General features: G+C 54.6%; 1 protein-coding gene across 24 annotated transcripts in view; it reads right to left on the bottom strand.

Moving 5' to 3' along the window:
* MSI2 (musashi RNA binding protein 2) overlaps positions 1–20,961 on the bottom strand; it is a 438,300-nt gene that overhangs the window by 43,832 nt on the left and 373,507 nt on the right. For 22 of the 24 annotated variants that reach the window (XR_002336815.2, XR_002336816.2, XM_021066169.2 and 19 more), the window contains one exon: positions 11,981–12,055. Coding sequence is in view for 22 of the 24 variants with exons in the window: in XM_021066169.2 (XP_020921828.1) it covers positions 11,981–12,055 (75 nt within the window). In the remaining 2 variants the exon portion in view is untranslated. Of the gene's footprint in view, positions 1–7,313; positions 8,722–11,980; positions 12,056–20,961 lie in introns of those variants that run through there. The other 2 variants (XM_021066177.2, XM_084982849.1) reach the window with 1 other exon arrangement.

The following is a 20,961-nucleotide window of genomic DNA, read 5'->3' as shown; positions in this document are numbered from 1 at the left end:
ATTAACAACTTTTTTTCTTTTGTTGGTGTTTAGGGCCACACCCGAGGCATATGGAGGTTCCCAGGCTAGGAGTCTAATTGGAACTACAGCTGCCGGCCTGCACCACAGCCACAGCAAGGCTGGATCCGAGCCGCATCTGTGACCTACACCACAGCTCATGGCAACGCCGGATCCCTGACCCACTGAGCAAAGCCAGGGATCGAACCCACATCCTCATGGATACTAGTTGGATTTGTTTCCACTGCGCCACAACGGGAACGCCCATTAACCCCTTTAATAGCCGGCAGATCCTGCGACTGCATAGCAGCCCTGGGTGAAAGGGTGAAGCCCAGAACCTTCTCTGTGCCTTTGGCTCCTCACCTTTCTAGTAGATGAAACGATGCAAAAAGGATCATTACGCTGATGACGACAGCAGCAGCACCTTCCATGGCCAAAGAGCTGCACATCCCCCCCCCCCCGCCTGCCCCCACTCAGTGACCCCTTGCTGCGCGCCCCCCATCTCCCCTGTAGGAAGACCTTACTGGGGGAAGGACGCCAGGCGGAGAGCTTCAAGGAAGCAAGGGTACCATGTGGTTAAAGGCAAGGTGGCAAAACCCCCAGCTCCCACACTCACTAGCGATGCCACCCAAGACAAGTCATGTAACCCCCCCACCCCTGGCGGCCTCACCTTGCTCCTCAGGAAGCCCTGCTAATGACCTCCTTGCAGAGCTGCTGTGAAATTTAGGGCGATGACGGCCCCCGTGCCCCGTTATCTGGCACTGGGTGAGCTCTCAGTACGTGGAATAATAACTTTTATTTCTATTTTTATTATTACTGCCCAAGGTAATAACAGCAGCGGAGCCTTCCTATTCTGAAATCCTATTAATTTACATGCCATTTTGCATCCAAAGGGCTTTAATAGATAACATTTATAATTTGCTTGTGAGTGATAAGGGTGTGTTTTATGTGAAGCGCAGGCTCGAACGTGGGTGGGTGACGTGGCGGCAGGAGGCATGGGACTCGCAGGGACGCAGGGAGTGCCTGGCTGCCGTGGCCACGGCCCCGGGACGTGGGGAGCCCCAGGTGTGGACGTGGATTCTGGAGCCCTGGTGCTTGTGCTCATCCGCTGGACTGGTCTCTGCTACCCTCTTCCTCCTGGACTTGTCCAGCTCCTCTAGGAAGGGCCCAGGTAGAGGAGCCCCCGGGGGTCCTTCTGTCCAAGGGGAATCCTACTCTCTCCTCTGTTCCCAGCACAAGCCTCCTAGAAGCCAGGGGCGTCCCTCTGGGTCGTCACTATATCCTCAGCATTGAGGGTGGGGCTGTGAGGCAGCAGGTGCTAGAAACTGCGTTGAATGCGTCAAGGATGGACAGGCGGAGGATGGACCGACAGGTGCGAGGGGGTGGGGAAGAAGCGGGCTCTTTCTGCTCCTAGCAGGTTCTTACCTGAATCCTAGCTTGCTGGTGCCAGAGGTCAGTAGAAGCAAGTGTGGAGAAGTCCTAAACCCCCTCCACGAAGAGAGCTGTGGGGCAAGCTCCACACCCTCCCGGCAGGGAGGGATCTCCCTAAGGCATGGGGGTGGGGACAGCATCTCTGGTCCACGGAGTGTCTGCCCATGATCCCTTGGGTTTGGGCAGAAGGGGCATCAGCTTCTCAGTGCCAAAGTCTGCTGTCTAGCCGTCCTGGCCCAGTTACTGGGACAGCATCCGCCCAGATGGTGGCCGAAGACTCATCGGAGGCAGGAATGCAAGGGAGGGAAGACACTGGCATGACTTTGCACCCTTATACTTGCTGGTCCCTTGATGCGGAATGCCCTTTCCTCATCGGCTGCTTAGCAAACTTCTATTTGCACTTCAAAACCCAGTTCTGAAAGTGCCCCTCCTTCCTGAAGGCTTCCCAGGCAGTCAATGACTCTTCCCCCAACCCCACCCTGGCTCACACTGCACACCAGCCAGACCCCACAAGGATTCATCTGGCCACCTGTGGGGTGCCTCTCGCTCCTGCTTGCTCAGGATCCCTTCCCAGGGGCCAGAGAGGACCCAGCGAGGGCAGGTCCTGACAGCACTGTCCAGCGCACTACAGAGAATGCGCTCTGGTGCTCCACCCCCGCCCCCTGCCCCCAGCTGAAGGTGCAGGGAGCACAGGGGGTGACCCCATTGGCTGGGGTCTCTCAGGGCAGGGGATCCAAGCTGACCTGGACTCGGGGACATTGCCTCTGGGTAGGACTCTGTCTTTTCAGCCTGGGGAGGAGGAAGGAATGGAGGCCAACCTTGGCCTCCGGGTTTGTCCTTGGCCGTCCTGGAGGCATGAGCTGCCCATCCCTCGGGCCTGGCACGGCTATTTTCCTCTAACCTCACAGTCTATAATTTCTCGTGTTGTTTTTTAAGCTGCAGCCCTGCACTTGCTTTTGCTGATGGAAATTAAAACTGAAGGGCTTAAAGCACTGTGATTATGTTCCTGCTGGCAGGCTGACTGGGGACTTTGTGGGCGGGGTTGGGACAGGTACCCAGAAGGAGTTGGGGGGTAGGGATGGCACGGCTGGAGCAGATGGGATCGGCAGGCTCCATTGTGGGTGCAGGCCAGGCCCACAGCCTCCCTCCCGTGGCTTTGAGGGAGCTGGCTGGGCCTCCCCCCTTCCCCAAAGCTCTAGATCATGCCTGGTCCAGGGACCCTCTCAGCAAGAAGGCGACAGGACAAGGGTCAGCAGCCCCATTTGCCAGATGGGGAAACGGAGGTCCAGGGGTGGCCTTACGCTCCCAGCAAGCTGGGGGCAAGAACCCAGAGTCCCAACTTCCTGCCTGAGAACAGGGCGCTCCGGCTTCAGCAGCTCTGAGTCATGTTCCCCTTTATTCACACAGAGGCGCTTTAAGAAGCAAGGAAACCCAATCGAAAGCCAAACTGTCACCCTCCTCTCTTCGGATAGCTCCAATTAATTTCTGCAAACATGTATTAAGTGCCTATCAGGCCCCACGCTCTGCTTTCATCCGGGGAGAGCATCAGCTCCTGCTCTTCCACGAGAAGGGAGCAGCATGGCGGGGCAGCCCGTCCCCAGCTCCTGTGGGAGTCTGGGTGTGCTGCTGTATGTTACCTCTGCACTTTTTTTTTTTTTTTTTTTTTTTTTTTTTGTCTTTTTGCCTCTTCTAGAGCTGCTCCTGCGGCATATGGAGGTTCCCAGGCTAGGGGTCTAATTGGCGCTGTAGCCACCAGCCTATGCCAAAGCCACAGCAATGTGGGATCCGAGCCGCGTCTGCGACCTCCACCACAGCTCATGGCAACGCCGGATCCTTAACCCACTGAGCAAGGCCAGGGATCGAACCCGCACCTCATGGTTCCTAGTCGGATTCATTAACCACTGTGCCACGACGGGAACTCCTGCACTTTCTTCTTTAAAACAGCAGCTACCCTGTCCTGGCTAAGCCTGCTTTCAATATTCAAATGAGGGGGTAAGCCCCCAGGACCTACAGGGCCAGGTGGCAGGGGCATGAGCTGGCCAGAAGAGGAGCTGGTTTGGGATTTAAAATCTGCCTGTGAGTCCAATGTGGGAAGGTGATAATCCCTCGAGAGGAGGCTCGGGCTGGAGGGCGGTGCAGATTCGAGGGCTGGTGACAGAGCAGGGGCGTGTGGGCTGCTGTGTCAGGAGGGGCCTCCCTTTGCAAGGGAATGCTTCTGTTTATGGCGCTAAGACATCTAGCTGGGGGCACCTGGGACTGTGGTTATGTTGGTGGATCTGGGAAGCCGACCGGCCATCTGGGCATTTCAAGATCGGCTTCCCTACCAGCGAAGAGCCAGCCACCGCTCACTGGGTGGGTATCATTCTGGACCCAGCCGGAAGCACTGGGCCAGGAAACACTGGCAGAACCTGAGGACCCACCATGTCAAGGGTCCCTGGGGGCGCCCCCTGAGGGCATTTCTGGGGGGTGCGGAGAGAGCCCCTTACCAACTTAAGCAGGAGGAAAGTCCTGAAGTTTAAACTGACACCCAAGGGAAGGGTCATTCCAAGCCATCGGTTCCACGATGCTACCACAGTGGCTTTAGAATCGCCTCCCCTGACAAAGCCACAGAGGCTGGGAGGGAGGCTTGCTCCTCTCTCTCCAAGAACTTGACCAGCAAAAGGAGAACTTTGTCTGGCAGTGGTACAAATAGGGGTTTTCCTGAGTGGGGGTTAATTGCCAGGGTCTCGGCCACTTGGGTGGGCTGGAAGGATGGACAGAAGCGACCTGGAGTCACTCGCTGCAGTGGCTCAGGTTACCCATTCAGGCAGGGCCTTAGGCCTTTGGTGTGGTAGCAGTCAGCATTCCCCGCCCCCTTTTTTTCTTTTTGGGACCGCACCTGCAGCATATGGAAGTTCCCAGGCTAAGGGCAGAATCAGAGCTGCACCTGCCAGCCTACGTCACAGCCACAGCCACACTGGATCAGAGCTGCATCTGCGACTTGCATGGCAGCTTGTGGCAACATTGGATCCTGAACCCACTAAATGAGGCCAGGGATCAAACCCACATCGTCGTGGATACTCGTCGGGTTCTTCACCCGCTGAGCCATAACGGGACCTCAGCAGTCAGGCTTTCTGAACACTTTACAAGTGTCCCTGGACAGACCTGACAGGTTGGGAGTGAGCAGGTTCAGTAAGCAGCCCCTTCCCCATGGCCAAGGCTGCCTTTCTAGTCATCCAGTTTAAGGCAAACTCCTTTCCCTCCCAAGACCTGGGCTGCCTTCACTCCACTTTCCACATTCCAGCCACGGCCCTCAGGATAAGACAGACCACTGAGCCTTGGTCTTGGCTCAAAGACGAGATGCCTTGACTGAAGCTGACACTGTGGGAGCCCCAACTGAAATGGGCTCCAGCAGCTTCTCCTCCAGAGGCAACAGGATATCCCTGAGCTACGAAGCCCCTCCATCCATGTGGTGGTCTTTCAGGGGGACCAAAAATCAACCAGCACCCGAGAACCATTCATGAGTAGACTGGAGCATGGAAAACAAAATCCGGGGTGAGCGGGCGTGAGTCCTGGATCTGGCAACCATGCAGACATTGCTAATCAATCAGAGCTCCTTTCTGCTGAGCCAAGCCTTGGCTTCAAGATTGTTCTGAAGCCAGTGCTCCAGGAAGCCAGTCCCCATCTGTCAACATCAGTCCCTGAGATGAAACCTGTTTTCCATTGCTGAGGAGGCAGAAGCATAGACTGGCACTTTCAGAACAAGTGTCCCAGGGTCTTCCAGCAGGGACGTGAACCGCCCTCTGTCCCCACACAATCATCCGAGGACAGAGGTGTCAGCACTGAGCCTGGGATGCTCGTCTGACTCTCTCGGCTGCCCTGTCGGCCCAGGTCTGAGGCCACCTCAGTGGCCAAGACAGTGGCCCAGACATTTTTTGGTGGTTGGGGTTGTATTAACCCTGCTGTCCCCAGTATAGGTGAAAGATCCCCAAAGGGCCACCACCCAACCTGAGGCAAGGGGAGAGGAAGGGAGCCCAGAGAGAGCGAAGCAGAGAGGAGGAAGGGGTGTAGAAAGAAGAGAACATTCTTCTGAATTCATCCACGTACTTTCCTCAATGGCCCCCCGCCTCTCCAAACCCCTTCTGATTCGCTTTGGCAATCTGATGGCATCATTCCTCTACTTCAAGTCCTCTAAAGGCTTTTCAGAGGCTTTGGGGCTCAAATGTGAACTCGGGAACCTAACTCACAAGACTCCCCAGGACTCAGCCCTGATTCCTTCTTTAGCCCTCCTCCCCCACCCTCCTCTGCCCATTCCAAGATGCTCCAACAAGCTCCCCATACACTGAACTGTGTTTAATCCTTGGGACCTGCACGGCATCCTCTCTCAGGTTTGTGGCAGAGATGGCTGTGTCCCCTAGTATCTATTTCACTCTTCTTCCTTAATACCAGAATCCCATTTTTAGCTGGCACATAGTTACCGGGAATGAAGACACTTCTGATGTTCCCTTAAGCTAAAGCTGGCCATGCAAATAAGGCCTAACCAGCGGGATCTAAGCAGAGTATCATGGGTAACTTCTGAGAAGTATTATTAAAAGGAAGAGATATGTTCTTGTGGGATGACTATGTAATGGCTGGAGCTTGAGCAGCCTTCTTAAGACTATGAGACAGTCTTACATTGAAGAGGACAGAACTTGAAGATAAAAGAAACCCAGGCATCTTCTACCTTGGAGAGGAAAACAAATTCTTATTTTGTTTAGGCCATCATTCTTTTGTGTTTCCTTCCCTCCTTCCTTCCCTCCTTCCTTCCTTCCTTCCTTCCTCTCTTCCTTTCAACTACTTGATTCAGTGTCTAAGCATGTCATTTCTCTGCCGAGGATATACTTCCTTCCCTTCTGTACCCAGCTAATTTTCTTTGACTTTGCAAGACCTAGTTCTGGTGTCACCCTAGGCCAGGCCAGCAGCAGAGTGAGTCCTGGTCCAGTGATGCCCTGTGGGTTTGATCACTGGTTCTCTCTCCCTCAGCTGGACCGTGAGCATCATGAAGTCTTACCCACACCCAGATATCTGGTACCCAATCCAGTGCCTGATGATCAGTAAGTGGCGGGGGGGGAGCCAGGGAGGGATGAGGCAAGAAATCCCTGCAACCCCCTTGGAATCCTCAATCATTCCTTTCACTCATAAGCAGATCCACCAGCAGACAGCTTCATCAGGGGTGGGGAGGAAGAGAAAAATGCCCTGGAGGATGATAGAATAAGAACACAAATGCCCACTATTTCTAAAAGTTCCCGTTGCAGAGCATTTACTAAGTTATAAGGCCTGTTCACACAGACATATTGTCCTACATAATTCCAACCACTGTACTCACTAGGCACTATTCTGAGCCCGAGGGCTCGGGGGCTAAGTCACTTGCTCAGGGTCACAGGGCAGGACCTGGAAATGAGGTCTTCTAGCTTCAGAGCCAGGCACCCTGGTACTTCCTCCGACCACCACTGCACAGGGGAGTTAGGAAAGCAAGCCATGTGCAAAGCACACATTGGCTGGTGTGCACAGCACCTGTGTGGACTCGCACACACCTGGTGCACAGATGCGAGGGGTCCAGATGTCCCAGGGGCACTTCCACTGGGGGGGCAGGGGCGATGGCAGAAGAAGGGGTGTGGGGGTGGACCGCGCAGCTGCTGCATGCAAAGGCTCTGCCACAGCTCAAGGACCGGGCTGCCTCGAGCAAGTGCAGGGGACGCTAGGAAGCAGAGAGGGCTGGGGACAGGCAGCAGCCAGGGGGAGTGCGCATGCTTTCAGAAACCACGCTAGGCTGTCACTGGTCCCAGTTATTTAATGCATTCACCTCCCCCGGAGCGAGAACAGGAGCGAGAACACTGTCAGGCTAAGAGATGGCAGCACACAGCATGTCCGTGGTAAACAATTTATTTTTCTACCTCAGTTGCTTACAGGGGCAAAAATAAAACGTCATCAGGGAGAAGCACCGATGAACTATTTACAGAGATGAAGACAATTCACAATGGCTAAAACGTCCGAGAGGCAAGCATTCTAGGACAAGTTCACCAAAGCAAAGCAATTCATAGCAGAGCAAAATAAAGAGGGGGAAAAAAAGCCATACAGGTAAAAAAAAAAAAAAAAAAAAAAAAAGCACTCATGAAACAAACAGCCTGAGGGAAAATAAAAGGAAACTAGCCAATGATTACATTAAGCATCTTTAACGAAACGAGCAAAACTGCAGAGGTGGGGTCTGAAGGATGCTGCCATCCAAACGGATGGATGTGCTCACATCAGATGCATCTGACGGAAGCACGAGGGTCACTTCTCACAAACCCTGAGTGTGAACGAGGGGTGACTCTTGAGGGTCCACCTGAGCGGTACTTTATTAATCCAAGAGAGGAGGGGAAGTAGAAGCATCAGGCGAAAAGAAAGCCCTTCTGGCAGGGGCGGGGGGCGGGGGGCGGGGGGCGGGGGGGACCAGCGGGGGTGCTGCCTTGATCAGGGTGGATGCTGTGTTCATTCCCTCTGACCCCAGGGAGCCGAGGCCCTTGATGCCAGAGGGAACGCAGGGCCAGCGGGCAGGGAGGCGAGGGCAGAGGGGATGGGGGAAACAGGGGCCTGGCGTGGATCGGTGCCCACAGGGCCTGAGACGTGACCACGCCTGGGCGACTCCGCTGTCCTTTCTCAAAGACGTGTGTGTTATTACGGCAATGGCTACGGAGGGATCGGCCCCCAAATACAACCAGACAATCCTTAGACGGTTTTTCTTCCAGACTAGGTCTTTCGCGTTAGTATTGATAGAACAGCGTGTGTGGGGGGGTTTGTGCTCACTTCTGAGACCGTCCACTATAGGACACAGATGCTCTGAGCACATACCCCTAACCCCAATGGGCATCAACACAATGTGATGCCTTCTTCCTAGATTCCCTGGAGGAGGCAAAGTTTGTGTCGCAAAGTTTGAGTCTCAAAGTTTGTGAGAAGTTTCCCTCTGGCCCCGTTCTGTTCCGGGAGGGTGGCGGGTGGCGCCGTGCGTACAAGCAGCAAAATGGGGGGCGGGGGGTGGCTGGAGAGTAAACCTGTTTTTTTAAAAAACTGAGTGAAGTCATGAGGACATGAGTCTTTTCCAAGAATCAAAAATGACAAAAAAGAACATTGGTTCAAACAGGCTGCTAGGAGCGTTTCAGTGGGCACTGACAGCAGCTGGGGTGGCCCCGGCCGGGACTGTGTCCTTTGTCTAGCAATGGTAGCAAACCCCAACTTATTATGCCTCTCTTAAGAGCTAGTTGATAAAAATTATGTCTGGTGAAATCGGCAAATAGTCTGCAAAGTGAAATAAGAACAGAAATTAACAGATTGAACTGAAATGAGAGTCGGGGGTGGGTGGGAAGAGAGGAAACAGGGGAGACTGCTGATCAGGATAATAATTCCAGCCCACACACCGACCCACAAGTACTGGGGCAGGGACACAACCTGTGGACCTCTGGGCTTGGGGAGAGGGAATGTATCCACAGTGGTTGGCCATCGCTCCATCTTTCTGGAAGAGAACTACTCCCCACTCTAATAATTATCCAAAAGTGTCTAGCCCTCTTTGTTGGAGCATCTCATTTATTTTAATGGAAGCCCACAGGTGGGCAGAGGCAGGTGTGGCTTAACTGTGCTGCAACCCCCGGTACCTGTGCTACACACAGGTAAAGCAGGGACAGAGGCAACCCAGCAGACAAGACGTGTATTCACAGAAAGGGCCAACGCAGGTAAAGAGGCACCTTCCCACAGGGGGCACAGGCCACACCATGCGTGGGGAAGACACACGGGATGAAGACGACAGCCCTCCAGGACCAGGCTGTCCTGCCCCTGCTCTCAGCTCCCTTGCATCACCCCCGCCCCCGCAGGATGGATGCAGGAAGGGCTGAGAGGCAGGCAGGATGTGCACACATCCCAAGAGAGACGGGAGGTGGGGAGCGGGGGAAGTGGGCCCCGCTGAGAACACGAAAAAGAAAGACCACAAAGAAAAGACACCAGGACAGTTCGGTGGTGACGAGACAGCTGCGCTGATGTCACTGCCTTGCAGGATCTGGGGTCATGGGAGGGTCATCCTGACAGGGGCAAGGAGAGGGCAGCGAGCTGGGCTGCCTGCCCTTCTCTGGGTCCTCCCTCTGCCCCCGTTGGCCGCATCCACTGAAGACATTCATCAGTGGCACAGGGCACGAGACACATGTCAGAATGTTTCAAAGCTTCCCTGACCAGGGGACCCTGCTCCTATGGCCAGGGCTCCCGGAGGGGTCAAGTTTAGGTCCTGAAGGGACCAAGCCAAGGGGTCTAGAACCCTCGGTTGCTGGAGGCACCCAAGCAGCCACCACGTCACAGGAGGTGGCTCCTCCAGGAGCCAGGTCAGCAGGGGACAACCTTGTGTCCAGCCTGGCTCCTCCTGGAGTGGGGAGGGTGGCAAGGGCCAGTGGCTGACCATCCCTGCCTGGCCCAGGGCCTGCCACACCCTCACCCTCTCTAAGAACACGTGGCCTCACTCTTTCTGGCCACTGGTGAGAACAAACAAGAGGCTTCCAGCTGTGTGAGCAGGAAGGATGGGAATGGGGGTGGGGTTTGATGGCTGAGAGAAAACAGAAAAACCAAGTTCCATGGGTTGGGCAGCCTCTTCTGGATATTTTCATGCCCGATTCCCATTCTATTCCAAACCCAGTTGGTTGTGTTAACTGTAAGAGCTGGTGACAGTGATAAACAGATGGGCCCTGGATATCATCACCCCAAGCCCATTCCCTGTCCCTTCACCATGTGGGGACCAAGCGCCCCTCATCAGAGTACACCCCTTCCTTTATGCTGTGAAACAGCGCCATCCAACAGAACTCTACGTGGTGATGGAAACGCTTTATGGTCTGTGTGGGCAGCAGCCGCTGGCGCACGTGGCTGCCAAGTGACTGAAATGTGGCTGCTGTGGTCAAGGAACTGAATTTTCCATTTTACTTAATTTACAGTTTAAATTTCAGCAGCTGCCTGTTGGCTGGTGTGATCGTACCCGGACAGACGGATGCTAGAGAGCTGATGGGGTGTGTGTGGCGTGAAGACCCCGACCACCTGGGTCCGAATCTAGGCCCTGCCCCTTCTGGTTGCGACCCCCTGAACAGGGTTTGTACCGCTCCAGGCCTCAGGGTCCCCATCTGTAGATGAGAACATTTAGCAGAGGTGCAAACAATGCCTGACCCAGCGCTGGCATCTCTGATTGTGGTGCCTGGTGTCCCAGTTCGAGGGAACAGCCGCGTACTGCAGAGATGCCATGGGGAGGGCTCCCCTGGGGTGGCCGAGGATGCCTGCTGATGCCCCGCCTGTACCTGAGCTCCTGGTACTGCGTGGCCATCCTCCTTCCTCTCCCCCTCCCCATCAGAAAGGTGCACAACCATCCTGCCCAGACCCCTTGTTGACAGAAAACAGACGAGACATCCAGAGATGCTGGGTGACCTGCCTGTGGCCATGAGCAGCCAGGACAGGAGCCTAGGGCTTCTGGTGCTGCTCGAGGATCTGTCCCCCTAGAGTGTCCCAAATGCCTCCTGACTGCCCCCGACACACACTTCCCCACCTGAAGCTCAGTCTGAGGCACCGGCCGGGCTGAGCCCCACCTATGCCCCTGCCCCGCCCTCCCCCTCTGAACACCGTCATCCCCGGACCGCATCCCACTCCCCTTGCCTCCTTGTGGCTCAGGCCTCTGGGTCTGGCAGGACCACCAACAGGAGGGGAAGCCCAGCTCCCTATGGAGCCACTTCCCACAGCACAGCACCCAGCAGGACCAGACTCTGCTCCTATCGCCTTCTCTAAAAACCCCAGCTGTCCTTGGAACACAGACATCCCAATATATTCTCGCAGTGCTCCTTCTCTGGGAAAGGTCAGAAGGCCCCCTCCAGGGAGAAGCCAGCCCCGTGAAACTCCGTTTCCCTCGGCACTCCCTCCCTCATCCCTGCAGGACCACCCCCCCTGCTGCCTCTCCGGCAGGGGTGCCAGGCCTGCGGGCTGCGGGAGTGTGAGTGGGCATCACTGGGGGCTCTGCCTTGAGTCTCTGATGCCCACACAGAGGGAAGGGAGACTCTAACGTGCCCCCACCCAGGACGGAGAGCAGACCCAACCCAACAGCACACCCAACACACAAATGAGAAGGGCACCGGGGCAGGAGGAAGGGAAGAAAGAGGGTGGGGTCTAGACAGCGAGGCACGAGGAGGATGCCAGGGAGGCAGAGAAAACTCCACGCCCAGAGTTCAGTCCCCTCCCCAGGGAGAGAGAACCCGGAAGAGGCTTCAGAAAGGGGAGGGTGAGCAGACAGAGGGCTCCTGCCTTGGTCCTGCCCCTTCCCCCTATAAACTGCTCTCAACCACCGGCGCCAGTGAAACGCTTCAGTTAATTGGAACCTGGCTGCACCCTGACCCTGGACGCAGAGGCAAGGGGATCTGAAACGCAGCACCTGTGGGTCGTGCCACGAGTGTATGTACATAGGAGCTGGATCTCGTTAGCGCCCCCCGCCCCCCACTGCATGCAGCCCATGCCCCGTGTCCCCAAAGCCCCAGGAGACAAAGCTACTCACCTGGGAACTGATAGCCATAGCTAGGAGCAAATCCGGGGTAGCCGCGGCCATAGGTCGCCACGAAGTTGGGGTAGCCTTGAACACACAGAGAAAAGACCACAGTCAGTTAGTGCAGGCGCCTTAGGTGGGTGGGGGGAGCGAGGAACAGCCTGAGTCATTTTCCTCCACAAAGTGATTGGTCTCCCGTGAGGGTCTTTACCCGTGGGCCGGGGTCACCTCTCGCCCGTGTTGGGCCACTGCCATCAGCCTGCTGGTGATTAGCCCGTATTTGGGCAGAGATTCCCCCAAAGCCCACGTACTTTCTTGAACCTGCAGAGTAAATGCCACGCGCTGGCCCCAGACCCCGGGCCCGCGCCTGGCGCTGACATTTGCAGAGCTTACCCTGAATGTACTTTACCTTAAGCGCTACTGACAGGAGGAGATTAAAGTCCCGGACCGCCTCCTCCCGAGGCGGCAGGCGGCAGTGCCAGCACCCGGCAGAGCATGCGTAACACGGAGGTCACCGTTTAGGGGCAAAAACTCGGGGCTGATCCCGTGCCACGGCAAAACACTGGGCCCAGGGAGCTGTGGCTGAGGTGGCGGGGACCTGAGCCCACATCCAAGCAGGGACAGCCCATGGTACCTTCCCCAGGCCCTGGGAGAACAGTGCAGTGTTGGTTGTCCCCAGCGTGACCACAGCATGAACCCAAAGCCTCAGGCCTCAAAGACAGGCATTTCCCAGAGAGCACATTTCCTTCCAGGCACCTGCCCCACAGATACTCTGGGGGGGATGGGCTCACGGAGGGGTGATTGTGGAAACCGCGGCTGGACTGGGCCTGGGGTGCAGGAAAGTCCTGTCAAGCTCTGGGGCAGTTGTGGTCTTGGCTGATCTGTTACCACCCCCCACCCCCCAACCCCCACCATGAGATGCTGGTGCAGCTCCACCCTTCCTCGTGCCCACGCAAACCTCACTCTTTGGGTCTCCGTCTCCTGAGTCAGGCTACAAAGAAGTCTGGCATAGGCTTCCTGGACTGAAAGTCCATCAGCCATCGGAGACCCATGGCTACTCCTGTTCCCAGCCCGCCAGGCTCACTCTGCCTCCCTCCACTCAGTCTTCAGGGATCCCAGTCCATTCACGCTTTTTTTTTTTTTTTTGCCATTTCTTGGGCTGCTCCCGAAGCATGTGGAGGTTCCCAGCCTAGGGGTCCCATTGGAGCTGTAGCTGCTGGCCTACACCAGGGCCACAGCAACGCGGGATCCGAGCTGTGTCTGCGACCTACACCACAGCTCACAGCAATTCCGGATCCTTAACCCACTGAGCAAGGCCAGGGATCAAACCTGCAACCTCATGGTTCCTAGTCAGATTCGTTAACCACTGAGCCACAACAGGAACTCCTCCATTCACGCTCTTAAAGTACCAGCCTGGCCACCCGACCAGCACCACCAGCACCAGCCCTACTTCTGCTCTGACCTCTGAGCTGGGCGCCTGTGGTGGTTCTCCGCTGCCCAGCACCTGCACCCCCTTCTCCGGGTCTGAGTCTCGGAGAGAGAGGCCTGCCTGCCTCCCATCATGGGAGTGGAAGGACCTCCCTCCCGCTCTTGCTGAGCTTGGCAGCCAGAAGCAGACCGTGAACTTGCGCTGGGCCATTGGAAGTCTTCCTCACGGTCCGCATCTGGGGCCAGAGGAGGAGGGGCGGATCAGAATCTATTCTGGCATCAGCAGCAGAGCCCAAGGTCCACTGGTGGTGACAGGGGCCCCCTGACCAGGTCATTCCTGGGTTATCCCTTGGTGGGGCTGTGGCCGACCACCCAGCTCCCCGGTTCCTGCCTGTCCCTCAGCTTTCCCGGCAGTTCTATGCATTGTCCAAGTCCCCCTTGAGCCTCTCCTTTGCCATGTACAGCAGCTAAGTTTTTTCTATTTATTGCTCTGTCACCAAAATGCTGATGGCTGAGTTCAGGACAGTCTTCACACCCTCCTGCCACAAGGCCAGTGGTGGCAGCTTTCCACATGTATCCCCGTGGTTCCATAGAGCAACTTAAAACACCCTCAACACAGGCTCTGTGGTCTCATCATCCACGTGCAAGGTAGCTTCGTACATGTTACAAGCGCTGTTTGACCCTGCAGGTCAAGGTCGAAGACCAGGATCATTCACTGAATTCCAGCCTGGGTGCACCCTGGCAGCATGAGTTAAGAGTCTGCTGGTCTTCCTGCTGCCTGTTCATGGAGCTCTTATGCCTCCGGGGGTCCAGAAACAGGACCCTCCCTCACCCCCCTGTGCTTGCTGGTGTCATAGCTTCTGCCTTGAAAGATGACCTGTCACCAGACCTAGGACAGAAGCTTGCTTGATGGACATCAGGAGACGGGTTCCAGACCTGCCTTTGGCCTAAAGCAATGCTGTTGGGGTTCTCCCTTTTCTGCTGGGAGGCTGAGTCTTGCCATCCATCTGTAGAAAGCTCTGCAGGTCCCTTGCAGCACTGATGGGTCCCAGGTCTCAGCGGAGACCAGCTGCAGCTCCTTTCCCTTGCTTTAGCTGGAGCCTTTCCAAATTCCAGGCACAACTCCCTGGCCAGTCGACCTGTTCACACCCCAAAAGGGTCCCGCTGCTTGCTTCTTTCCCCATGAATTTTCTTCCCCAGCATTTGGTACCTCGTTGGCAGAAGGCTGCCCAGACCAGCCAGGAGGAACCTGGCAGCTTTGCCCTGACGGTGGAGGAACACACCCCGGTGAGCTGCTGAGCTCCGGCACCGGACAGGGAAAAAGAGTGACAAAGACGAGGGGCAGAGACTGGGACGCAGGTGCCTTAAGGGGACACACACATATGGCTCCTTCCTCCGTCTTTGTTCCATGGCTGGCCAGCCCAACTCTCCCACCAATTAATCACTTGCTATCAAATCAGATCGCTCAGTGCTAGATTTCTTACCATTATTTCAACAATATCGATAAACGGATTATATGCAAACAGCCAAATCACTGCTGCCTAGGGGCTTTCCTAATGAAAAATGACTCCCTTGCCTCTCACTTCTTAAATATTTTAGTGTTAATAGGACAGCAAAACCGTAAGGCCATGTGTCACCTTCGAGCCTCCCTCAGGGTGGGTGGGGTGGAGGGTGGTGGAACGCCCTGCCCTCCCCTGATTCGGGCCAACCCGTGTGGTTCCATCGCATCTACTCTCTTCCTAGGCACACCCGAAGGTCTTCAACAGGAAGAGAGACAAGCACGGTCAAGTTCACCCCAACGTGGGGCCTCACCCCCGTCTTCCCAGACATGTCAGTATTGTCTCCGGTGCCACAAAGATGAGAATTTGGCATCTGCCTCTGGGGCGGGGGGGGGGATCTTCTCTTCGCCCCCCACTCGAACATCCTCTGGGGCAGGCCGATGAAATCATAAATTTATAATACAACATTACTTCAATTTTCCTCTTCATTTACTGCTGTGCAGCCCAGCTCTGCTCGAGCGGCTCACAGCCCCAGCCGCACGGGGGGAAATTGGCTGGCTGCATATCAATAGCACATTACAGCAGACCCAGGCGGACGCTCCATCAAGCCATATTACGGTGAGATGACCCAGCCACCACTTCCATTAGCAGCCGGGCCCCTCCCGCACTGGCCACTGCACAATTTATTTGCTCCAGTACTCTGGATGTCTGATCAATCCCACAGTAATTATCTCTTGTCACTAAAGAAAAAACCCAAGCCTTCTGCTTAGATGACCACCTTTCTTAGACAGACTTTCCACTGTGTGGGGAGTGGGGAATCCGAAAGCAACAAGAGAATCTGAATGTGCCAGTGAGCTCCTTTCGGGGGCCCCCTTTTTGGGAAGCTGGCAGGGTTCTCAGAATCATGGTTCTAGATCTTTGTTCTGACCCTGGGACAACCCCGGTCTGCATTTTAGGTGGGCATATGACTCACTGCCTTCCGGGCTCTGTTACTGAGCTGCTCGGAGTCATGGAAAACTGCTCCCACCAGGCACCCCACTTGAAAGAGACAAGAGACAAGGGCTGTTTATCCAGGGAGCTGCCAGCGTGTGACACATCTGCTGCGTGGTGTTGCCTGGGGCACCACGGCGGCTCCGTGAGGTCTGCATACAGATGCAATGCAAGTGCCAAGAGCCCTTTCTGGGCCAAAATAGACAAGGATGCTCGGCCCCCAGGATCATCCATAGTTGCAGGGGCTCCTATGCTCTCTCACTGCTCTCTCATTACAATTTAATTGAAATTCTATGAAAAGAAAACTTCGGTTCTTCAGATGCATGAGCCATATCTTTTTTTTTTTTTTTTTTTTTTCTCACAGCTGCACCTGGAGCATACAGACGTGCCTGGGGTATGGAAGGTCCCATGGCTAGGGGTCACATTGGAGCTGTGGCCGCAAGCCACAGCCATAGCCATGCCAGATCCTTAACCCCCTGAGCAAGGCCAGAGATCAAACTTGAATCCTCATGGACACGATGCTGGGTTCTTAACCTGCTACGCCACGAGAGGAACTCCCAACATCTCAAATGCTCAACAGCCATGTGAAGCCAGCGGCTACCATCTTCGGCGGTGCAGATATGGGATCTTTCCCTCATCACAGAAAGTTCTCGTGGACTGTGCTGCTCTAGAAGGAAAATTCCGAGTTTCCTCTGTGTACCAGGAAACAGCTGAACAAATGGAGACCTCCTTGGGAATGACCTCAACAGATATTTTTGGGCAAGACAAATCCCAGTTGAAATTACAAAGGAGTCTAGGCATGCGGCTGTATGGTCCAGCCAATCTTCTTTTGAGCAGTGAATGCCAGCAGCTTACAGTTCCTCATCCCTTCCAGACCAAAAAATAAAATAAAACAAAATTATTTTGCTTTCCTTTCCGTGGGGCTTAATGTCGGGCACGCCGGGTCAGGCTTGCTCAGCTCGCGTGCTGGGAAGAATGCTTCTGGCTTTCTTCAGCTGGTCGAGAGTGTCTCCTACCTCTCGGCCTTCAGGGGGAAGCTTTTCTTCAAGGCCTCAGCCACGAGGTATTTCTCTACCACTGGTATCAAACATGTTTCGTAATGTGTGCCCAGCGAGGTCAAGACAGAGGCAGCAGGATTATGTGGCTGAGGGCAGAGAAGGCCAAGAGGCACCAGACAGATCAACGAGAATCACGTTAGCTTTTATTTAGTCCACTTTCATTACAGAAAAACCAAAGAGATCCTAGTACACGGGGCTGGCTCACGTCGGGCAGCTCGTGGCTGCTGCAAGGTGGTAAACGAAGTCAGGGCTGCAAAAATACCCTTCCTAAGGGTCTTTGTTCATTTTGGTTTTGTCCAGGTCAATGGCAGAGAGACTTGGCCTAAGGATGCCCCCTTCTCTTCTCTCCTGCATTTTCTTTTCTTTTCTTCCTTCCTTTCTTCCTTTTATTTATTTATTTATTTTTGCATTTTAGGGCTGCACCTGAGGTTCCCAGGCTAGGGGTCGAATCCAAGCTGCAGCTGCCGGCCTCCACCACAGCCACGGCAACACAGGATCCAAGCCGAGTCTGCAACTTGCACCATGGCTCACAGCAACTCCAGATCCTTGACCCACCAAGCAAGACCAGGGATCAGACCCACATCCTCATGGTTCCTAGTCTGATTTGCTTCTGCTGCGCCACAATGGGAACTCCCTCTCCTGCATTTTCTTCTGTCTTTTTTTTTTTTTCCTTTTTGTCTTTTAAGGGCCGCACCCATAGCATATGGAGGCTCCCAGGCTAGGGGTCGAATCGGAGCTACAGCTGCCAGCCTATGCCACAGCCACAGCAACGCCAGATCCGAGCTGCATCTGCAACCTACACCACAGCAGCTCACGGCAACGCCGGATCCTTAACCCACTGAATGAGGCCAGGGACCGAACCTGAAACCTCGTGGTTCCTAGTCGGATTCGTTTCAGCTAACCCATGACAGGAACTCCATCTCCTGCATTTTTTTTAAAAGAGTTCCCTCTAGTCTAGGCTGACTGTTCCATGATTCTGACAAAGCCTAGGAAAGCTGAAACCAAAACAGCTGTAGATTTCCTTCCAAGGACGTGTGCCACCACATCAAGAGAGATCAGGAAGGAATATCTGGAGTTCCTGTTGTGGTGCAGTGGAAACGAACCCTTCTAGGAAGCATGAGGTTGTGGGTTCGATCCTTGGCTTCCTCAGTGGGTTAAGGATCTGGCATTGCTGTGAGCTGTAGTGTAGGTCGCAGATGCGGCTCGGATCTGGCGTTGCTGTGGCTGTGGCGTAGGCTGGCAGCAACCAGCTCTGATTAGACCCCAAGCCTGGGAACCTCTATATGCCGTGGATGCAGGCCTAAAAAGTCAATAAAATAAAATAAAATACAAATAAAGAAAGAAAGAATAATTGTGCGACAACACGCCCATCAGCCTCCCTTGGATGAGACCTCCCAAAGTCTGGAGAAAATCTGAAAGGGCATCTGAAAATGAGTTTCACGGTTTCCAAGTCATTTACAGGCCAGAGTGTCTGCGGTCTCACTAGAACAGCAGCTCTCTGGTAACCACAGACTTCCTTCCCTGCCGCATCCTCAGCATCTAGAACAATGCCTGGTACTTAACAGACACTTAGACATCTTTGCTGAATGAATGGATTTAAAAGCTTTAACGGTTTTTAGTCTCGCTTTTAAAAATCCCTACCAGTGTTCTATATTTTTCTGCACTGTCAACAACAAAAGTTTAGATCATTGAAACCTCATCTCATGAATGAACTTAAAAAAACACAAAACAAAAACAGGAGTTCCCCTATGGTGCAGTGGGTTAAGAACCCAACATAGTGTCTGTGAGGACGCAAGTTTGATCTTGGCCTCGCTCACTGGGATAAGGATGTGGTGTTGCCGTGAGCCGTGGTCTAGGTCTCAGATGAGGCTTGGATCTGGTATTGCTGTGGCTGTGGCGTAGGCTGGCAACTGTAGTTCTGATTTGACCCCTCACCTGGGAACTTCCATATGCTATGGGTGCGGCAAAAAAAAAAAAAAAAAAAACCAAAAAAACAAAAAAAAAAAAAACCGAAAAACCCCTAAACATCCTTCTGTGTGAGCCAAGTTCATCAGCCAAGTTGGTAGTGGTGGTGATGGTAGTGGTTCTAGGACTGAGATACAGGCCTCATGCACCACGGAGGTGGTGACCCACGTGAGTGATGGGGTCAGGTCAGGCCATCCTACCAAAGGGCCAGACTCCCCCAGTGCCATCGCTTCAGTGGGAAGAAGCAAGGGCTCCAGGCAGAGCGCGGCAGATGGCGCTCTCCTTGCCCAAGAGTCCAGAGGCCCAGGGCACCACACTATGCCAAGGGGCAAAATGGAAGTAGCCCTGGGAGTTTCTGGCGAGCATCTGAGACTGCTCGTGGAGACCTCAGCCTGGCTGGGGAGGCAACAGGCTAATGAGACTGGGAGTTGAGTTTGTTCCATGGGAGCTGATCTGATGCCCCTTCTGCCTGGACCTCAGGCTGAGCTGGTTCCTTATGGGGCAAGGAGGGGGCACATTTTTGGGCCCCTCAGGAGGCCTGGTCTCAACAAGCATCTGGAGTAGCAGGGAATTCGCGAGGGCCAGAGGCTGGAGTCTAGCACACCGATCAGAAGTTTAAAGGGAATCTACCTCCTTTGGCCGGGGGTCCAAACTGAGGGAGGTGGCTGCAGGTGCCATAGCACAAGTCACAGAGATGCAGGTCTGGCTGTGTTCTCGGTCACTGGCAGAGGGAATCCCAGGTGGAAGGGTGTCCAACACTTACTCGGATGGTACTTTGCCGAGGACCCCCCGGCACCTTCCCAACAACAGCTTCCAGTCTGAGTTATGTACTCCTGTATCTTGCTGATTGGAAGACACACTTTTTTTTTTTCTTTCACATTTTCACATCCTGTGGGATCTAGCTCACAATGCCATTTAGTTAACAGTGCGTTTCCTTTCTGAATGGTACACAAGGTGCATGTGACCATCCACGGTGGCTTGAATGGGGGCCCGCTATGGCTTCAGATATTCTCAACAACTCCATGAGGTGTGGGATCCCCCATCCCTGTGGATGGGGGAACTGAAGAACAGAGAGGCTGTCACTTGCCCCAAATCACACAGCTGACCAGGCGCGAGGTCCAGATCTCCTGATGCTGAAGTCCTCAGTTCTTTCCTGTGGTCTACACAGCCTGCCTTGGTGGAGGTGGGACCCACACCATCAGTTCCACTCAAAGAGTATTCTGCTTGTCTGGGGTGGTGGTGGGGTGGGTCCCTCTGTGACTTGAGGGGGCCTGGCTGGGGTCTGGGGGTTCTGCCCGGTGGCAGTCTTCAACCAGAGTTAAGTGGGCAAAAGGCCAAACCAAATGAATAGACTCAACCACACAACGTTTTTTTTTTGTTTGTTTTTTTTTTTTGTCTTTTTGCCTTTTCTAGGGCTACACCCGAGGCATGTGGAGGTTCCCAGGCTAGGGGTCTAATTGGAGCCATAGCCACCGGCCTACGCCAGAGCCACAGCAACGCAGGATCCGAGCCGCGCCTGCAACCTACACCACAGCTCATGGCAACGCCGGATCCTTAACCCACTGAGCGAGGCCAGGGATCGAACCTGCAACCTCATGGTTTCTAGTCCGATTCGTTAACCACTGCACCACGATGGGAATTCCAACTGCACGGCATTTTAAACTAACAATTACTACCTCTTTACTGCAGCTCAGGGAAGTCATAACTTGAAATGTTGAGAGAACAAAGTTGGGGCAGATGAGTGAGCCCCTGGCACTCACTATATATCCATCCCTCGGCGAGCAGGAGCCAATCAGATGGGTCTGGAGAAGCACAGGGACCACACGGGTCTGCCCACCAGCAGCCATGATCAAAGCCAGTGTGTGAGCCACTTGGCCTGCCACCTCTCCCCACACAGCAGGGACCCATCCCACCAGCAGGCTTATCAGCCCCCAGCACCCTTGCACTCCGAGCTATTCCTTCTGTCTGCATGGCTCCAGGCTTGCTATCCCTTCTCATCCTAGCTGAGATGTCACCTCCTCAGGGAGGGGTTCCCTGATGGCTCAGACTCGTT

This window comes from Sus scrofa, chromosome 12 (assembly GCF_054392235.1).
Source record: "Sus scrofa isolate SSC_HxYL_T2T_F1_AM1 chromosome 12, Sscrofa_HxYL_maternal_Yorkshire_Landrace_v2.0, whole genome shotgun sequence".
NCBI lineage: Eukaryota > Metazoa > Chordata > Mammalia > Artiodactyla > Suidae > Sus > Sus scrofa.
The sequence above is the reverse complement of the archived record's forward strand: the minus strand, read 5'-3'. Positions and strand labels throughout refer to the sequence as shown.